Here is an 18,164-nt window from a genome sequence, read left to right on the forward strand (position 1 = left end):
AGCAGATTGTATCGATATGATGCTCCCAAGACATGTCACTGTCTATCGTGACGCCCAGTATCTTGGTATAGTCCACTTGCTCAATGGATCTACCATTGATTTGGACATCGAGTACCGATCTGGTTAAAGTAAGGCGTTTCTGCAGGGTCGTAATAACTAAAGATTTAGTTGTGGTTGTGTTAAGTGACATTCGATTATTATCTGCCCACGTAGATACAGTTCTAGCAACCTCCCTTTCAACTGAGTGCTGAAGAAAGTAACAGAGGGCACTCGAACAAGAAGAGTAGTATCATCCGCAAACAAGTTACGCCTGAATGTAGGTCTAACGGCAAGTCATTGATATGAATAATAAAGAAAAGTGGCCCCAGTATACTACCCTGAGGCACACCTACAGAGACTGGAAGTGCTGCAGATAGAGTGCCTCTAAACTGGGTTATTTGGGAACCCCCCGGACAGATAAGAGCGAAGCCAAGTCATGGTACTCTTATGATCTTTCTGAGGACAGAAGCATAGATGACGACATCTTTAACAATTTTTGGCTTTTTTACTTACATAAAACAAATAGAATCTATTTTTCAACGTGTCTGCATAGAAATAAGTCACAGAGATACTATCATTCGTTTTCATCAAAACCTAAAAACTCTTTGAATCAGACAACTTCGCCCTAATGTTCATTGTTTCTTCCCTCATTAACTTCTAATCTGGGTAAAAAAAATCTCACGGTATGTTTTTGCCAAACATTTTAGATAACAACGACAGGATAATCTGTTCTAAAATGCGTCCATGTCCACAGAAAGCACTCTTAGTAAAGTAAGCTTATCAGTTTTGGTATTGGGAACGTTGAATAGTTGACGGGTTTAGGTTTAATTCTTCACAATCTTGATCTAATAATTAAGATGGCTTTCTCATTTAAGACGAAATCCCGCGCCATATTGTCAACATTTTCCTTAGAACAAATCATATACTTGTCATATAATTCGTCTCATTGCGAACAACGGAAAGCGATAAGTTAATTATGTTATGGAAAAAAATAATTCAAGCGTTATATTATTGCAGAGAAAAAAAAAGCTGTCACAAACATGGCAGTATTTTTAACTTCACAGTTTACACTCTGTCAGTTCAGTCAATTTTCAATGAAAGACCACCTGTCATTTGCAAATAAAGATATTACTATTTTTGAAGCATTTATCTTTGTATTCTTCATCTTTAATGTTCAAAGATGTCGTTTCGCTTGATGTCAAATCTTGTTAGGTTTAGTCAGACTCATGAAATGTTGTGATAACAAATGGAAAGCTATCACATTCGTTAACAGTGATGGGTCAGCGAGAAGTATTTCCTTTATCAAAACAGCCCCTTAAGGCACTCTAAAGTTTCTCTTACAAGGTTATTCATGCGTTTAGATAACACTTGGAAATGTAAAAAGAACTATCTGCTCCGAAAAGCCATCTACAACCGCACTTGAACATTTCTTGCTATTGGTGAACAATGATTGAAAATGGTGGACGAATTTAGAATTTCGATGGTGGAACACTTTGGTAGGGAACTACAACAAGCCGGAACAATTTTTCAAATCGTCAGGTTTGGTGTCTTTTATTAGTAAATTCCAGCGTTAAATCAATTCGAGAATCAGGGAAGGATAAAACACTGTGGGTATTCGATCTGATCGATTTACTGATTCATCCATTCTTCCTCCCTTTATTTATTTGTTCATACGACGATATATGAAATATAGATATTCATTAACTCATTCGTTTATTTATCTATCTATCTATCTATTAAATAGAGGATATTACATGACGAATACGATACGAATTTTATCGTGAAGTGCTGTATCTCTCATGATCCGAATACAAGAAAGTCGGCAAAAAATATTTTCTGTGCAGTTGCAGAAATTCCATGATTTTTATCTCCACCATTGAAAATATACATGAAACTTTAACAATTACCCGGCTTCTAGGTTCCAAAGAGTAGTATAACTCAACTTAACAATTGACTCCAAATGTGCTTATTAAACCCAAATAGGATCACAGCCAATTTTTGGCGCTGTAACCTGATCGGTTACGGATAACATAAAATAGTCTCACAGCTCTGTTTCTTTCCATCTCTTGTCGCTCGATCTGAACAACTGGGAGCTGCACAAAAAGGCGTTCTTTATTCGGATATTGATTTTTTTTTTTACCGATAACCAAAGCATCAGCTGTTTGCAAACGATGCGTTGTAGTTTTGTGCGTGCGGCCAGGTTACTTTGCTTTTTCTCAAGCTGGCGCCGATCACAATTTAATTTTCAATACATTTGGAAAATTTTTCATAACAGTTAGAATACTCTTGAAAGTAAAATTCTTTGTGATGAAAATAAAATGTATACAGCTCAGTTCGGGGTATACTTCGGGCATAATTACGTATATCTTTTAAATAGTGCGAAAGTAGCCCCCTACACAAGACAGGGGTTAGATTCGGGGGCTCCAAACTTTATCTTCCAAGTTTAAAGTAGGTGTACAGCCAGTGGAGAGCAGTTAGACTTGATAAATAGAAAACTATAAATGCCACTTGGATTGCTTTGAGAGAACAACATACAACAACACAGGTTTGGCATAATCAAAAAGATTATAAGGTTGTCATAAGTACTTTGAACTTCATTACTTCATATGATTGTGTAAATATCTACAGTGAAATGTATGGTTGTTGAACATTGAGCAAGTAAACAAGCTTTAAGGATTTGAACAAACTAGGTTGTTAAAAAAATTATTTTGTGTTTCTTAGAGACCCCGGCGACACTTCGAGACTGACACATCCAAGAGCTTGGTCAGTGAAAGTAGTGATGAGTGAAATAGACAGAAAGAATTAGGGTTGTCTGAGATCTGATATGTTAATTGGAAACGTGCTCTGAATTCTAAAAGTGACAGAACATTATGACCAAATTTTATACGTGTCTTCACACTGGGAGGTTCATATCCATATTTGGCGTTGTTTAACTCTGGTTGAGGCATTGAGTTAAATCAAACCACAAACAAACGTAACCTTTCCCTATTAGAAATACTGAAAACAACGGGGATAATTTGTAAACTCAGTATTCTTTGTATGAGAATTACTACTCAAATCAAAAGTTAGCCTCGCACTCTTTGATAGCACGAACGTAATCAAGGCGTATTTCTTCATGTTTCAAGAAAACACGATTAATGATCTAATTTCAAACCAAGTTTACAATACGAAGATTTTACAGTGTTATTATATAACACCAATGTAAGTGCTTGAAAGTTTTTTTGACAAAGGCAACTCAATTTACAAAGATCGCGCCCACGGGAAAGATTTTAAACAGATTTTGACCGAACCATAGAGATAACTGATTCTCTGTTTACCTTAAAAGCTCAAATATTTTCAGATTAATATTTTGGTGTTTACAATAATTGTATTCACTGTTTTTGCAACAGTTCCGTTAGTTTACATGTAAAGCCTTCGTTTTATGAATTTTTAAATCGCTAACACTTCGTGACACATAAAACTTATTTAACCGTTAAAATTTCGTAATAAATGTTCATGCCTGAAAAAGCAATCAGTACTACAATACTTCGTTGATCAAAGTCTTCAGACTTAGGTAGTTCATCAATCGAGGCTCGAAATCCTTTCATGAATGTTCAAATGAATTTGTGGAAGGTGTGAATTTCAATATCCGCGAGGCAGAACCTTTCTTGTCAATAATACGAAATTTATTGTGTCTCTCTACCTATGTATTTAAACGAGCAAATTTAAAGAACCCTTGGCAATGGCGTGCTGAATAGACAGCGTTTAAATCATTTCTGGTTTTTGTTGAAAAGCTTATCAAATTCAGCGAAAGCAAGCGTTTACGAAATACCCGTTAATATGATATCGCAAGGCAGCTGTATTTACCGGCATAAAGTGCTCCATGTTTCCGCACTTCTCCTGTATACATCAATTACAAATCCCGATAGCCAACCTCATCGAGTAATAAAAGAACGAAGTGCTGATTGGCGGACGCAATATGTAAATTACATGACCAGACGTTCGGCTTTTCTATTTTTCTGAATTAATGCGTTGTGTTTCGGTGATTTCTTGTTCAAGATGAATTTTGATGAATGAATAATATTCCCTGCTCACTTTCCATGACGCGCTATTTTTGGGTCACAGGTGACGACGAAATAGAAGTCCAAATGTTTCGATGGCCGATGAGGCGAAGGATCTCACTAAGAATTCGGAAAACAAGCTCCGGGCGGCAACAGAGGTTTTCCAGCGTAAATATCGTTCTATGTCCACTTATGGTGAGCAAGTCATCGATGATGCCAACCGCTCAAAGAAAGCGCTGTTCTGCCTTCCGGAAGATAACCCTATAAGATTCTACTGCAAAAAGATTGTGGAATCCAAGTATCCTTTACTGAAAAACTTGAAAAAAATCATCATCATCATCTCTAATATATCTTTGCTTGAATTTTCATCAGTTATTCCCTTTTGTTCCTGACACTTGTTCTATATTTAACCATATTACCTTGTGTCTCTCTGGTACCTCATTCTCAGGTTGATGTAATTTTAATTTCGCGGTGCCCTAAGTCTGTTCACAATCATCTTTTAGAGGCGCTTGCGATTTTGTTTAGATTTTGTGTGAAATTTTTTTCCTCGTGCGTCACAGGGAAATAGTAACACGATGGACAATATGATTACTCCAAACATGAAATTCCCCAGATTGGAATTGATCCAAATGTTTTCCTTTTATTTTATCTCTTCAAGGAATTAGCTTCAGACTCCTGTACCTTAGGCACCCTTACTTTATTTTGCTTTTTAAAATGATTTGATACGATGTTTAATTTAGTCGATTTCACAATTAGATTGCTGTATTGCTGTTTTCCTGAACTCTGCTCTAGGAAGTTTGAATATTTTATATTACTGACAATCGCCGTAAATTGTGTTGTTCTGATGTTAGATGAACCGCTACCCAATGGAGATACAACTAAGAGAAATGAACAACTGGTAAAGAACTGCTTTCTTCTCCTTAGGAACCAACAGAGACAAATCTATGGTTTAATTAAAGAAATCGTTTCTGTATTTTTTCGAACGAAGCTATTTGAAAGCAGGAAACCTACCCAGCAAAACAACGAAATGTGTTATAAAGTAAATTACTAACAAATCTGGAGACAAAAGTGAGCTACGAACGAAAAACAGCAACTAATATATTTATTTACGGATTATTCTTGAAATGTTTTCGTTTATTTTCTTAAGGAAAAATCAGAGAAGTACTTCGTCATAATCTACTGTATAGAAGCTGCCACGAAGATCATCGCCAGTGGTTTTCTCCTTCATAAGGATGCATACTTGCGAAACGGTTGGAATATTTTGGATTTTGTGGTGGTCGTTGTCGGGTAAGCCCTTTTTATTTGTCTAAATGACAGTAGAGTTTGCGAACATTAACATTCTCTTCGTTCAGCTGCTTTTGTTGTCATTTTTTATCTACGCCGGAAATTTCGTTCGAAGCGGATAGCGCGCGAGTTGTGCGTTTAACATCGAAACGCATTTTTGGCCCCAGAATCCGATCTTACCAGTGATTTTTAATGTCTTCCTTTTTTACGCCATTTTGGAGACCCCCGTTGTGCAAATAACAAGAAAGAATAAATAGAATGAATCATGAAAGGTCCTTGTATTTAGTTCAGTCAGAGATACACCAGCGGCAGGTCTTATTCGAATTTGCTCTCTCTTCGCTAGCAATAAAATCGCTACAGAAATAACACGCTAAGCAAGCAATGCGTTTGCTAAATAGAACGACTATTGTGTTGTAAATATGTAGCACCTCGTACTGTCATGACATTAATGCCGCGAACAACAACAACAACCACGAAACAGATATACATTTATTGATAAATAAACAGACACGATAAACTTATTATATTTCAATCAAATACTTTTCGCTTGACACTAACCGAACACCAGCCCGTTCATGTCTCCACGAATTTAACATTAAAATTATGAAATAACATTTTTACGGCCTTATTTTCTGGCAAACGCTCTATATACTATTTATTACGTGAGCGTATCATCACAAAGTAAAAAGAATGAAACCATTTTAAGCCACTGCGATTGATTTTCACTATGCGAGTTGTCTAATATTCTGTAGCACACATAAAATGATTCCTCATCATTGCTCGATTTTTTGGATCAAACTCTCTTATTATCAAATGTCATTGAGTATTTTCTCCAGGTAAGACCTCGTTCCCAGAAAAACCATATTGTTTTTAACTTCGTTTCCCCTAGTATTTTAAAGAAGTTTGGAATAGAATTGTCGTGTTCCAAGTACTAAGCTATTGCATGGCTATATCTTGATAAAGCATAAGCTGTTCTTTGTTGTTCGTCTCAACATACTTCTGAAAACTTTAAAATTAAACCCGACAGAAAACACTTCATGGGCGACTCTTTTGTATCTACTAACGAATGCTCTCTCGCGAAGTTTCCCTCTTGTTTTAAGTATTCCGCTTATTCAGCCAATCCCAATTAAATCTACTAACAAAGAGTTAAGGTGAAAATAAATTACCTCCAACAACTTAATTTACGGTTATTGCAGTACATAAAAACGAAATAATATGAAAGAACTTGTGGTGATTGTCTACTGCCTTTGTTTAAGCACGTGATAAAAAAAAAAGAAAAAAAATGCGAAAAGAAAACTTATCTGACTCAAAAATTTAACCACGCCCATACAAGTACAAGCTGTTGTATTGAAGATAGATAAAGACTATTTGCTGTATTTTGACAAACTTAGTGTGCCATGGAATGTTTTAGTAAATAGGTCCAGTATGGTTTGTAACTTCAATAGACAAGGGGATGACGTTTAGATTCTTACCAAAACAGATTTGGATTTATCCTCGATGAAGCATTTCGCATTTTTTTTAGCTTCATATCATCATTAAATGAAAGTTTACCATAAAACAGATGGAAATTAAAAAGTTATGACTCCTTGTCAAACGCAGCTACATTGTCAAAAAAAGGATTAATGCCGAGTGAGGTGGAACTTACGATTTTTTTTTTTCACTCAATGTATTTTTTTCATGCAAAATAACTGTTTAAGTAAGAAATGTCAGGTTAGATCCCATTTAAAGCCTGCCTATTTTGAGACCAAAGGAAACCAAGCGTAAAATTCTTATTATTCGCCGCGACCGCCGACGTATGTTTAATCATGTTTTAAAACAGCTAGGTAAATATGAAAAGGTGGTGGACACCTGAAGGATGTGTGTGAACAACAATAGCTTACTGAGGAAGGAAAAAGGAAATGTGGCAAGACGCAGTATTCACTTATTTGTATAAAAAGCTATTTTAAAAACAATTTGTTCCAATTTCGATCCAGTTTTCAAGGCGAGAAGAGTCTTGAAAGGTGTTTTTGTTACGCAACATCAGAAATTCATTTACTTATGACTGGTGTTAGATCATTCAATTATTAAATTTGTGTTTTGAAATCCCTTTTTACGGGTGGAATGTTTTTCCACGGATGGCGAAATAAAAGGAAACCGTTGTTTTTTAATTTAAGCAACTGTTGAGATCTCCATGGTGATAGATTGTCAATTGACTAGTTTTTCATCCATCGATTACTGACTCTTTATTCCCGGTCTGAGTGAAATTTCTACATATCCAAGATGAAGACTATTTTCTATTAACCTGCAGACATAATCTGAACTATTTATTTAAACCCATGATAAATTTTGCAACCTTTTTACAGGGAGCATACGATTCGGCTGCTAAACCCAGTTTATTTATATGCATCTAGAGCATATAGAACACTTTTGCATTTTTTCCGTCTTCATTCCAAAAACGAAACTGCCTTTCAGGCTTATGATTTCTGAAACCCTGGGACGGGGTTGTTGAAAAATTTCATCCGCGAACAGCACAGCAAACGTTTCACACCATTTGAAAGATCTACGGCCATCCTATAAAAGAACATTCCCAAGCTCACTAAAGTGCCAACATTCCCCTTCACTCTTCGACCCCTCTTTCCCACTTGAAACTGAATTCTAACAAGGAAACTAACAAAAGGTCGTATACTTTTTCTCCACTGAGGAAAAGATGGCTGAATAAACAATAAGATGCTGCAATAAGCTACAGGAAGTGTAATCTAAAAATAGCAGAAAGGAAAAAACTAGTATGGATATCAGATGAAACACAAAAATTGAAGATCGAAATAAAAAATAACCAAGTTATGTGTCATAAAGTGAAAAATTTATTTAAGTTTGACAACAGGAAAGTAACTTCTCGCCTTTCTCGTGATATTAACGCTGGGCAGCGTGCTGAGTTTTCATACTTATCTATGAAATTCGATGCCTTTATGTCATAAACCTATTCCCTTTATTTGCTTTCTTAAAATTTCTTTAATTACCAATTACTCGCATAACGAACATGGTCCAGGTTACCTTCAGGCCATTAGCAGTCATTTATTTAGTATTGCATTGAAAAGAGCATTTTCTGAGATAGAGTTGTCAACTTGATTGAGAGTTTTAATTCCATCAGCTAAAAATAGCTTTTATGAATGAAAAATTTACAATTTACATTCAACATCGTTCGCTATAGGTAGAAGCTAAAAAACTCACAACTCGTATGTTTCCTTTTCTAATCTGCATAGTTCTATTTTTCTCGGAAGTTTTTTCTTTCTACTTCTCGCAAAAGAATGCAAAAAGTGTATTTGTTGTGCATCCGGGGGATTTTACAACTAATGAACTACAGAGGGGTAGTTTCAGTTAGTCAGTTACAGTTTGGAGGGTCAGTGGCCGAAATTGTTTCAGTTTTTACATTTTAGACGCTCAAAAATCCTTTCAATTCTACCAAAATTTTTCCTTTTCCCTTTTGCCAGAAGTATTTTCTCACAGCACTCTTTCGATATTTTGGCGTATTAAATATTTCACGTTTCCTGCAAGTTTGAGAGACATTAATGTCTCCCCGGCGTAAAAACAAAAATCTAAAGATTGTACGCGTTCGCCTTTTATTTGTGTCCGAGAATTTCTCTTTGTCGTGGGTGAAGCGATGGACTTTCCTCTTTGCTTTATCAATACGGACTTCCTTATTCTGAACTGACGAAATACAAACTGTATGATGACGTGAGTGTCACTACGGTGATGCGAACTTCAAGTCACTTAGAACCTCTTTCAAGAGGCGACTATTTTAGTTCAAAATTTCATTCATTTATAACTGACTTTTCGCTCTTAAATAGTTCCACCCCCGGTGATGCTTTCCATTTGTAGGTATTCATCGTCAAATCTGTTTCCGTGAACTTCAATTGGCTTCGTCTCTGATGAAGATGGTTTATCAATATCCGTCTTCCTTACAAAATCATGTAATTCTTGGTGATGTATTGTAAATTAAAATGCGCTGATGGTATTGGTCCAGCACACATATTGTCTTTTAAAAAATCCATTTTTTTTTAAGTTTCCAAGCTCTGATAATTTCATTTTGTATGATTTGTCTGTACCGCTTTTGGTGCACAGAAAACATTTGTATGCTAGTGCTTGAAGGTTTGATTGACAAGTTCGCGTGGCCGGCAATATTAATCACTTTCATTCATTAGCTTATGAAACGCTTTCAACTAAATATTGTATTTTATCAACCACCTCGGACCAATTATATATTTTTCTTTTTATCATGACGACTCCGTTTTAGGATTTTTGGAAGCTACTGCGGCACGATAATTTTGCAACTTTAAATGCCAGAATGGTGAACGAAATAAATGGCGAAACATCGTCTTTTGATTACATATTCAGTTAGCGATAGTTTAATCATATTCCTTTTAACGCGAACTTTTAATTACCCTGTCCTGAGCGAATTTTCGGTTTGATCTTGTTAAAAAAGAAGACTAAAACACTTAAATGAGCATCCAGAGTGTGAAATTTGAGCACGAACAGAGAAAAGGTCATTATTGTATTAACATGTCAGTTCACTTCTTTATTCAAATTTATCGGTTTAGCCACCAGCGAACTTTTGTCATACGATAATCGAATTCTCGAGCATTTGTTCGAGCTTTCCCACAGTTTTCGAAAAATTAACTTTCCCTGGAAATTTTTGCGGGAATATTCAGAAAAACAATATACGCAGGTCGACAAAGGTCCAGGGTGTTTGTTTTGCAAAGAAATTTAAGAATAAGGGTAAAAAAAGGTTATCTTCTTGCCATAGACGATATGAATCGCCGACCTTTTTTTCTAGATGAAATCAGTTCTATTTGGACCTACTGCCTGCTCCACTTACGTAATCAATAAGTTATCGTCTTTATTACAGACTCAAATCAATTAACTTTTTTCTACTTTCTAGGCTGGTGGGAATGATATCTGATCCTGAGATTTCTGGTGGGAGTGATAGCAACAGTTTAAAAGAGTCGGAGTCGCTTAAAGTTCTCCGAGCAGTTCGAGTTTTGCGGCCACTTAAAATTGTCTCTGGTATACCAAGTGAGTGGAACTGTATATTTACCACGCTAGACTGGGAAGAGTGCTGACTTTTGCCCAATCAGAGCGAAGATAAGCTTTTGTCGCTTAGTCCCGTCGCGATAAGTCCGAATCCTTACGGTCCTTAGCTGGTCAATTCAAATTTCAAAATTCAGATGAATAGGTAGTTTTTTTTTTGTATCAAAAGGAGGCAATTTAGGAATTTAGCGACCTTGCAGAAAAACGGCTTTAACTTATTGCCAACTGTGTGTAAAAGAAAAATTAAATTCTGGTGAGATAAGGGGTTGGGTGAGGAGAAAAGCGCTTAAATACTATCGACAATAAACGGAGATTGGTGATCGAAGGAATGAGTTCAATTCCTGATGGAATTACATTCCTTTTCGTTCCACTGCCGAGCTAGAATTCAATTCCATTTAACTCATAGCCTGTTATTTGTTTTGCTGCAGGTCTTCAAGTAGTCATGAAGTCAATAGCAAGAGCCATGATTCCTCTGCTGCAGATTTTATTTTTGATTTTATTTGTTATTGTAATCTACGCCATAGTAGGATTAGAACTCCTTCGAGGGAAGTTTCAGTGGACCTGTTACAATAACGCAACAGGTGAGATTAATTATATATGTATACCTCAATCGATGCTAGAAATACAAGTCAGAGGTTTGCTTCAAAGTTCAGAACATCTAATATGTTTTAGTAAAGGAGGAAAAGGGCGAGGCCGAGAATAGAAAACATTGGAAAAATAGATATTTCGCGCGATATTTGATGTTAAAATACAATATTTCAACTCCATTCCAGTCATAATCATGAAGGGTTACAAGGATATTGAACTAGTAGCATCTATACTACCACGCTCAAAATCATTAACAGACGCCCTTTCCCATTCAATGTTGTTCTAGAGGGAGGGGACAAATAGATCTACTTAACGAAAACAAAAGAGATAACTTGAAGTAATATGGGGTCGAAAAGATCGAAGTGTCAATAATTTTGTCGCCGATTGTAGGATAATTATTAGCGTAGTACAGATGTATAATAATTAGCTTAGTCCAGCCTATTAAAAACTATTAGAATAAGCTTAATTCTCTGGAGGCTTCAAGGCCTTCATTAAAATGCGAAGTAGTCATGGGATGGAACCTCCACATGCCAGAGCCAACCGAAGCCTCAAACCACGTGTGACGCCAAGTTCGGGCCACAGCGGTTGCAAACGAGTACTCGCACTATTGCACCATCACTGGTGCTACATAAGCATTATCTTAAGACTAATTATGTTTTATTTATTTCTTCAGATGGACTGGACACTAAGTTTATCACCGGCTCACGTGTCTGTAGTGTTCCAGGATATGGTGGCCGCCCCTGTGATGGGAATTTGACATGTGAAAAAAAGCAATCCGTCTGGAGAGGACCAAATAAAGGAATTACTACATTTGATAATATCTTTCTATCTATGTTGACGGTATTTCAGTGTATTACAATGGAAGGATGGACTGATATTATGTATCATGTAAGTAGATTTAACACATCGATAGACTGTTTTCCGGCTTTCAGTGTTCTTAAGCGTATGAAAGAGAACCATTTGGGTAATTTGCATTACTAGAAAATACTTTTTCGCCAAAGACGTTTTCGCAAGCCGTAAATAAACCCTCTTCGATGCATGTGACTGTCGCTCTCCTCCCGACTTCATAGATCACAACGCTCGATCTCCAGCGGGCCTCTTGTCACCAAGGGATAGACTCAGCGTAGGGGTAATCCACGTGATTGAAAATGTTTACAGTGTAATAATATCCCAACCGAGAATATATGGGCACATATATTCTCGGTTGAGAATATATGATATGTTACTGGTAACACTGACATGTTACCAGTAACAAATGGTATACCACAGGGATCTGTTTAGGCCCTATTTTGTTCACTTTGTTCACTAATGATCTGCCCGCCGCCATTACCACGGGATCCCTGTTCATGTACGCGGATGATACGTCAATTTTCAGCATCGGAGAGTCTGCAGACGCAGCGATTGCTTCCTTGAGCTGTGCTTTGTAAGAGGTCTACAGGTGGTGCCTAGAGAATCGCTTAACACCTCACCCGGCTAAGAGCGAAGTCATGTTAATTAGTACACCAACCATTATAGGACCGCTTCCTCCAATATTTTTGGGTAAATCTGTTTTAGGCTATGTCAAAAAATCACGGCTTCTTGGAATGATTGTAGATGACAAGCTTACCTGGATACCGCATATGCTAGAACTAAAGAAAAACTTTGCGAACAAAATAGACTTATTGAAGCGCTCAAGGTTCTTTCCCAAAAATGTCCTTTTATTTTAGTTTAATATTACCTTCTCTGAAGTATGGTATTATATTATGGGGTTCGTGTACAAACTTAGATCTTCTGTACTCAATTGAGAAACTTCACTGTAGAGCAGCAAAAATTGTCTACAGCTTATCCAAAGATACGGAGTCTAATGTAGCTCTCGACGTTTCAGGATGGGATACGATCAATTTAGAATACAAATTTCAAATAGTTAACCTTTTTTATAGAGCAAGTAAAGTCTCACTACTTCAGTCTCTAATTAATAGCATATTCATAAGGCGGGAACGTAGCTATTCACTAAGAGACCAAGAAGCAATAACCACATCTAGATTAAACACTAGATTGTTAAAGGACTCTTTAGCATACAGAGGTTCGGTGCTATGGAGCTATGCAAACCATCATGTCAAAAACGTAGGTAGTTTCGCCCTTAAGAATCTCAGGAGGCTACTCAGGAGAAACAATTACTTCACAAGCTTTACTTTTACTAGTTTATCAGGTTCGACGGCTAGGAATAGATTAACTGATTACGAGTATTTTTAAGTTGAGAGGAAATTGAATGTTTTATTGTATTATAGTTTCTTATTTAGTTTGAAATGTGTCTTAGTATTATCATAAGTTGGCTAGATACTATTTTGTTAAGTACACGACCCCACAAGCTTTTTAGCTGTAATTCTTATCGTGTATAAATAAAGATTCTACTACTACTACCACTACTACATCCATTTTCAGAAAATCTAGGATGATTTTGTTGATTTCCATTATTAATTTGCCGGATAATGAAATCCTCCTGTTACAAGAATTTAGCTTTTAATCTTTTCTTTTATGTATTGCAGAGTTACGATGCAAGAGATTATCACACACGTGTGATCACATCAATAATTTATATATCATTAATTATCATTGGCTCTTTCTTCATGCTCAACTTAGTTCTTGGTGTTTTGAGTGGGTAAGTATGTTCAAGTATATGATTAATGACAACAGTAGCACTGTGCGTAAAAATTTCGATTAAACTGACCCCAACCGGCTTACACATGGCTTGCAGACATAGCCTCAAGTTGAAAAGACTCTCTGTTCTAAAAATATCTCTCAAAATATGAAGTAATTATGCCATTGTCTGATATTTTTTCCAGTGAGTTCGCAAAAGAAAGAGAAAGAGCTGAAAATCGACGAACATTTTTCAAGTATCGTAGTCGAGAAAAAATAGAAAGACAAGTCAGTGCGTACACAGATTGGATAGGAAGGGCAGGTTAGAATTTTTCCATTGTGTTTGTTACCAAAAAGCGGAAAAAGTCACATTTCTGCATGACACCAAGATAGGACGCACAGAGCGTCAATTGTAACTCTCTGAAAGGAATGCAATAACAACCTTATGGAAATAAACAGTGCCAAACCAGTTAAGTAACGATCGGAGATATTTGAGGGCTTTACATCACCCGTGCAGTAGTCGTAAGTCAGTAAAGGCTAAGAGTGCTCATGGTGATCGAGCTTTGTTAGGGTTTCACTTTGAAATTACTTGGTGATCGAAATGAATTATGGTTTCGACTGAAAGAGAAGTAAGTTCTACCGTTATCAAAAGGCGTTAAAAGATTTAGGGGCAAAGTGGTTAAGGTGGGGGCGAGTTTATTTTACTACAGGGTGGCGAACTATAGAGGCGGGAAGGAGGGGAAGTTCAATGAGGCCAAACATCCAGATTTCTTTTAAGAAAATGTCAATCATAAAATATTTGTGAAATGAACAGGCGGCATGACATCTATCATTTATCATGGACCTGTATTACCTTTTTTTACAGAGGATATTATTTTGCGAGAAGAAAGAGAGAGACACGGAGTAGGAGGAGGTAAGCAGTATTCCAAACAGTTTCTTTTTAATATAATAATTTTCAAAGTCACGTTAGAGAAATGGGACAGTTATGTTGCAGCTTTTTCAACATATTAGAAATAGCCAAACAATCATTTTACACTTACGAGCATTGTTTATTGGATTGTTATAGTCTGCTCTGCGTCTACTAAACCATAGATGTAAAGTTATGAAAACAACAACAACAACAACAACAAATCTATGACTACGTGCTGGTTTCTTTCGCCGTTTGAGTTTGCTTCACTGTCATATGTCATACACTATGCTGAAAAAATCTTTTCCATACGAAAACTGCAATCAATTGATTCTCCCTGACCTGAATCGGGTCAATCTTTCTCTACATTCAGGTGGTCCACGCGATCCGCTGAAGAAGCGTTACAGTTTGTCGGACTCCATCATGCATTTGATAGAAGATCATGGAGAAATGGTCAAGTATCTCAGAAATAAATCAGAAAACTGGTCTGAAAGGTACGGATACCGTTACGAGCCGCACAGACAAACAATTAAAGGGACAAATTGAACTTGGGAGGTTAAAGAAAGAGAGGAATGATCTTATTGCATACTACTAGGAGTTTAAAAGTTTTTTAACTTTTTTGATTTAGTCTTTCCGTTTAATTGAAGCTCCAGCACAATGCGGAAACTCAAGAAGAAGGAAAAGCTATTCCGCATTCACGTCCGTCAAATGGTCAAAAGTCAAGTTTTCTATTGGTCAGTTATTGTCTGTGTTTTCCTCAACACTGTGCTCATGTCTGTTGAACACCACGGGCAACCTGATTGGTTGGAGAGATTTCAAGGTGGGTGAAATATGACATGTTATGTACTTACTGACTGAGTAGGATGGCCGGAGGGGAAAATATTTGGCTCTACGTACGATTATGTCCTACGTACCGAGCGCTGTGATTTCCGTGCCTCACGACTAAAAGCTAAATATTATCCCGTCCGACCCGAGTTCTCTCATATTTATCATATCAGCACTGCTTTCTCTCTCTCTCTCTCTCTCTCTCTCTCTCTCTCTCTCTCTCTCTCTCTCTCTCCCTCTCTCTCTTTCTCTCTCTCTCTCTCTCTCTCTCTCTCTCTCTCTCTCTCTCTCTCTCTCTCTCTCTCTTTCTCTCTCTTTTTGTTCCTCTCTTCGTTTAGCTCGTACATCGCCAGAATTAAAAATTTCGAAACTGAGCTCTGCCAGAATAAATTGAAAAGAATAGATTGAAAATTTTTAGTGCGATGGCCCAACATAGAAAAATGTTATTCGTTTTGCAACGAGCGTGTGAAAAATTATATCTCAACCCCTGCAAGGAAAGGTCACCATTCCTCTTGTTCTATATATTAACTTGTTTAGAATATATTAGGGACTCCTTCTCGGTCAATTAGAACTGAAAAAAGGGACACTCCAATAACATGAAAGACACTCTTCGTTAGGAAATTTTACTATTCCTCTGTGATAAGTTTAGGAAACTCACTCTTAACTCTTGACCTATTAGATACGAAACTAAAATCAGTGCTGCTTCAAATCAAGTCAAAGTCAAAATAAAATCTCCAAATCGAACGTGCTTCACCAAGTTTGCTTCATTTACTCTGTGATCTTTGGCCCCCCTGCTAATTTTTCATTGGTTCTAATCAAAGTTTTTGGTGACCCATAATGATTAGTTTGGTTTTTGTCTTTGTTCACTCATTCCAAACCTCCGTTCTACATCCCGTCAGTTCATTTGTTATTTCATACATGGTTATCAGTGTGTTTTGGTCTTTCCAGCGATTTCAGAGTACGTTTTCCTCAGCATATTTATAGTCGAGATGTTGTTGAAAATGTACGGCCTGGGGCCCAGAGTTTACTTCAAGTCAGCGTTCAATAGATTTGATTGTGCGGTAAGTTAGAAAAGTCCATTCAATAACTAATCCTAAAAAATAGAAAATGCGTTACTTTACTATACTCGAAGATAACCCAATTTATTTTTTCTCGGGGTGTTTGGACACGTATTTTTAGCGAGATCATGAGAGAGACGCCGCTAAGCTAAAAGTAGGCGCACAGGACTGTGGATTGAGAGGTCTTAGCTCGAGGTTTGCAGTGTTACTGCGTTGTGCCTGAAATTGAAATAACTGAATCTCGTTTTCCTCTTCTCTTTTCCTTAGGTTGTTCTTGGAGGAATAGTGGAGATAGTCGTGCAAAATTTTACAAATTATAGCTTTGGTATCAGTGTTCTGCGAAGTCTTCGTCTTCTTAGAATTTTCAAATTTACAAGGTGAGCTGAAATTCGTGTTACTTTCACATTTGACTGAATTATGTGTACATCAACTATTTCAGTATCCTACTTGTATATCAAACAAAAACCATACTGGTAGACTGGAAGTCAAACAAGTGACGCAGACAATTCTTTCTCGGCGTGTAGTGATCAAGGTATCAACTCCTTAAGAATTTTGACACCGTTACGCAGAACCGAAAATGATAATCCAAAAGTATTATTTTACCTGGTTAAAACTCTGAATTCTCATGAATATCAGACAAAGAAATGCTTGGACATCAAAGGAGAGAATCAGCATTCAGCTGTTGAGGGTGAAAAAGTGAGCCATAAGTTGTTAGCAAAATTAAAGCAATCATAGGCTGAGGGCTAGGTGGCTAGTCGGTAATTTACCTCACCGCCTAAACCAAGCGCAATTTCTTCACCTGCATTTTTGTGTGCTGACAGAATTTTCTTGTTTCATCTTAAGATTTCGTTCCTTCTTTGGTTTCACTTGACTAGGTTAGATCTGAAGGTACTGTTCTTTTGCATGACAAGTTGTTAAATAACTTTTTTTCTCGTTGCAGGTTTTGGGCATCCCTGCGTAACTTTGTGACTTCTCTACTTAACAGCATGCGATCAATCCTCAGTCTCATCTTCCTTCTTCTCCTGTTCATCTTCATATTCGCTCTTCTTGGAATGCAGCTCTTTGGAGGAAAGTGAGTAAAATAAGAAAGAAAAGTGGTACATTTCGAGCTCAAATATTTCAACATTTTGCAACGAGTGTAAGACAAAGAAAAAAATCTAAGTCTTCCGCGTATCAAGAAAAGTGGCTCAACTTTGATAACAATAGGCTTTATTAGACAAGCGAAAAATGACCCAATATGGCCATTTTTGAACAATGGCGCAACAGCTTCAGAACACACGAGGGATTTTTCGAAGCTTCCGATTAGCATACGAGCGGGAAATTTAAACGCTCGGAAAGACTAGACTTTAGTTTAGAACTATGACGACTTTAGTTTAGAACTATGACAGTTTCTGGAGAAAGATTTATACGGAGAGAGGTGGTCTGAATGAGACACAACGTATTTTGAATTCTCGATTTGTGCATTGCCGCATTAGCGATCAATTTTTTTCTTGGGGTAGACCATTAAGAGTTGACTCGACGAGACAAATTTACGCTACCCACTTCCCCGAAGCGGCTAAATCAGCGTTTAATTTTCCCTTGGGGTACTCCGGTGACAATTTATCTGTCGTGTGCAAATATGCGCTACCTACTCTTCCAAAATAGCTAAATTGTGATGCCAAAAATTTTTTTCCGGTTAGTCACGAACTTTTTCGCGTCGCTTCGGCCAAAGTCCCTCCGCGCTACAAAGAACAAAAGGACTAT

General features: G+C 37.0%; 1 protein-coding gene across 5 annotated transcripts in view; it reads left to right on the top strand.

The window, feature by feature from the left end:
• LOC111336958 (voltage-dependent calcium channel type A subunit alpha-1-like) overlaps positions 1 to 18,164 on the top strand; it is a 42,849-nt gene that overhangs the window by 3,653 nt on the left and 21,032 nt on the right. For 2 of the 5 annotated variants that reach the window (XM_088751884.1, XM_022943163.2), the window contains exons 1-14: positions 4,035 to 4,377; positions 4,872 to 4,977; positions 5,227 to 5,366; positions 10,279 to 10,412; positions 10,856 to 11,008; positions 11,689 to 11,903; positions 13,541 to 13,653; positions 13,838 to 13,953; positions 14,497 to 14,544; positions 14,912 to 15,032; positions 15,186 to 15,358; positions 16,312 to 16,424; positions 16,689 to 16,798; positions 17,362 to 17,493. In XM_088751884.1, coding sequence (XP_088608010.1) covers positions 4,175 to 4,377; positions 4,872 to 4,977; positions 5,227 to 5,366; positions 10,279 to 10,412; positions 10,856 to 11,008; positions 11,689 to 11,903; positions 13,541 to 13,653; positions 13,838 to 13,953; positions 14,497 to 14,544; positions 14,912 to 15,032; positions 15,186 to 15,358; positions 16,312 to 16,424; positions 16,689 to 16,798; positions 17,362 to 17,493 — 1,877 coding nt within the window. In that variant the 5' untranslated portion in view covers positions 4,035 to 4,174. Of the gene's footprint in view, positions 1 to 4,034; positions 4,378 to 4,871; positions 4,978 to 5,226; positions 5,367 to 10,278; positions 10,413 to 10,855; positions 11,009 to 11,688; positions 11,904 to 13,540; positions 13,654 to 13,837; positions 13,954 to 14,496; positions 14,545 to 14,911; positions 15,033 to 15,185; positions 15,359 to 16,311; positions 16,425 to 16,688; positions 16,799 to 17,361; positions 17,494 to 18,164 lie in introns of those variants that run through there. The other 3 variants (XM_022943149.2, XM_022943154.2, XM_088751883.1) reach the window with 2 other exon arrangements.

This window comes from Stylophora pistillata, chromosome 3, assembly GCF_964205215.1.
Source record: "Stylophora pistillata chromosome 3, jaStyPist1.2, whole genome shotgun sequence".
NCBI lineage: Eukaryota > Metazoa > Cnidaria > Anthozoa > Scleractinia > Pocilloporidae > Stylophora > Stylophora pistillata.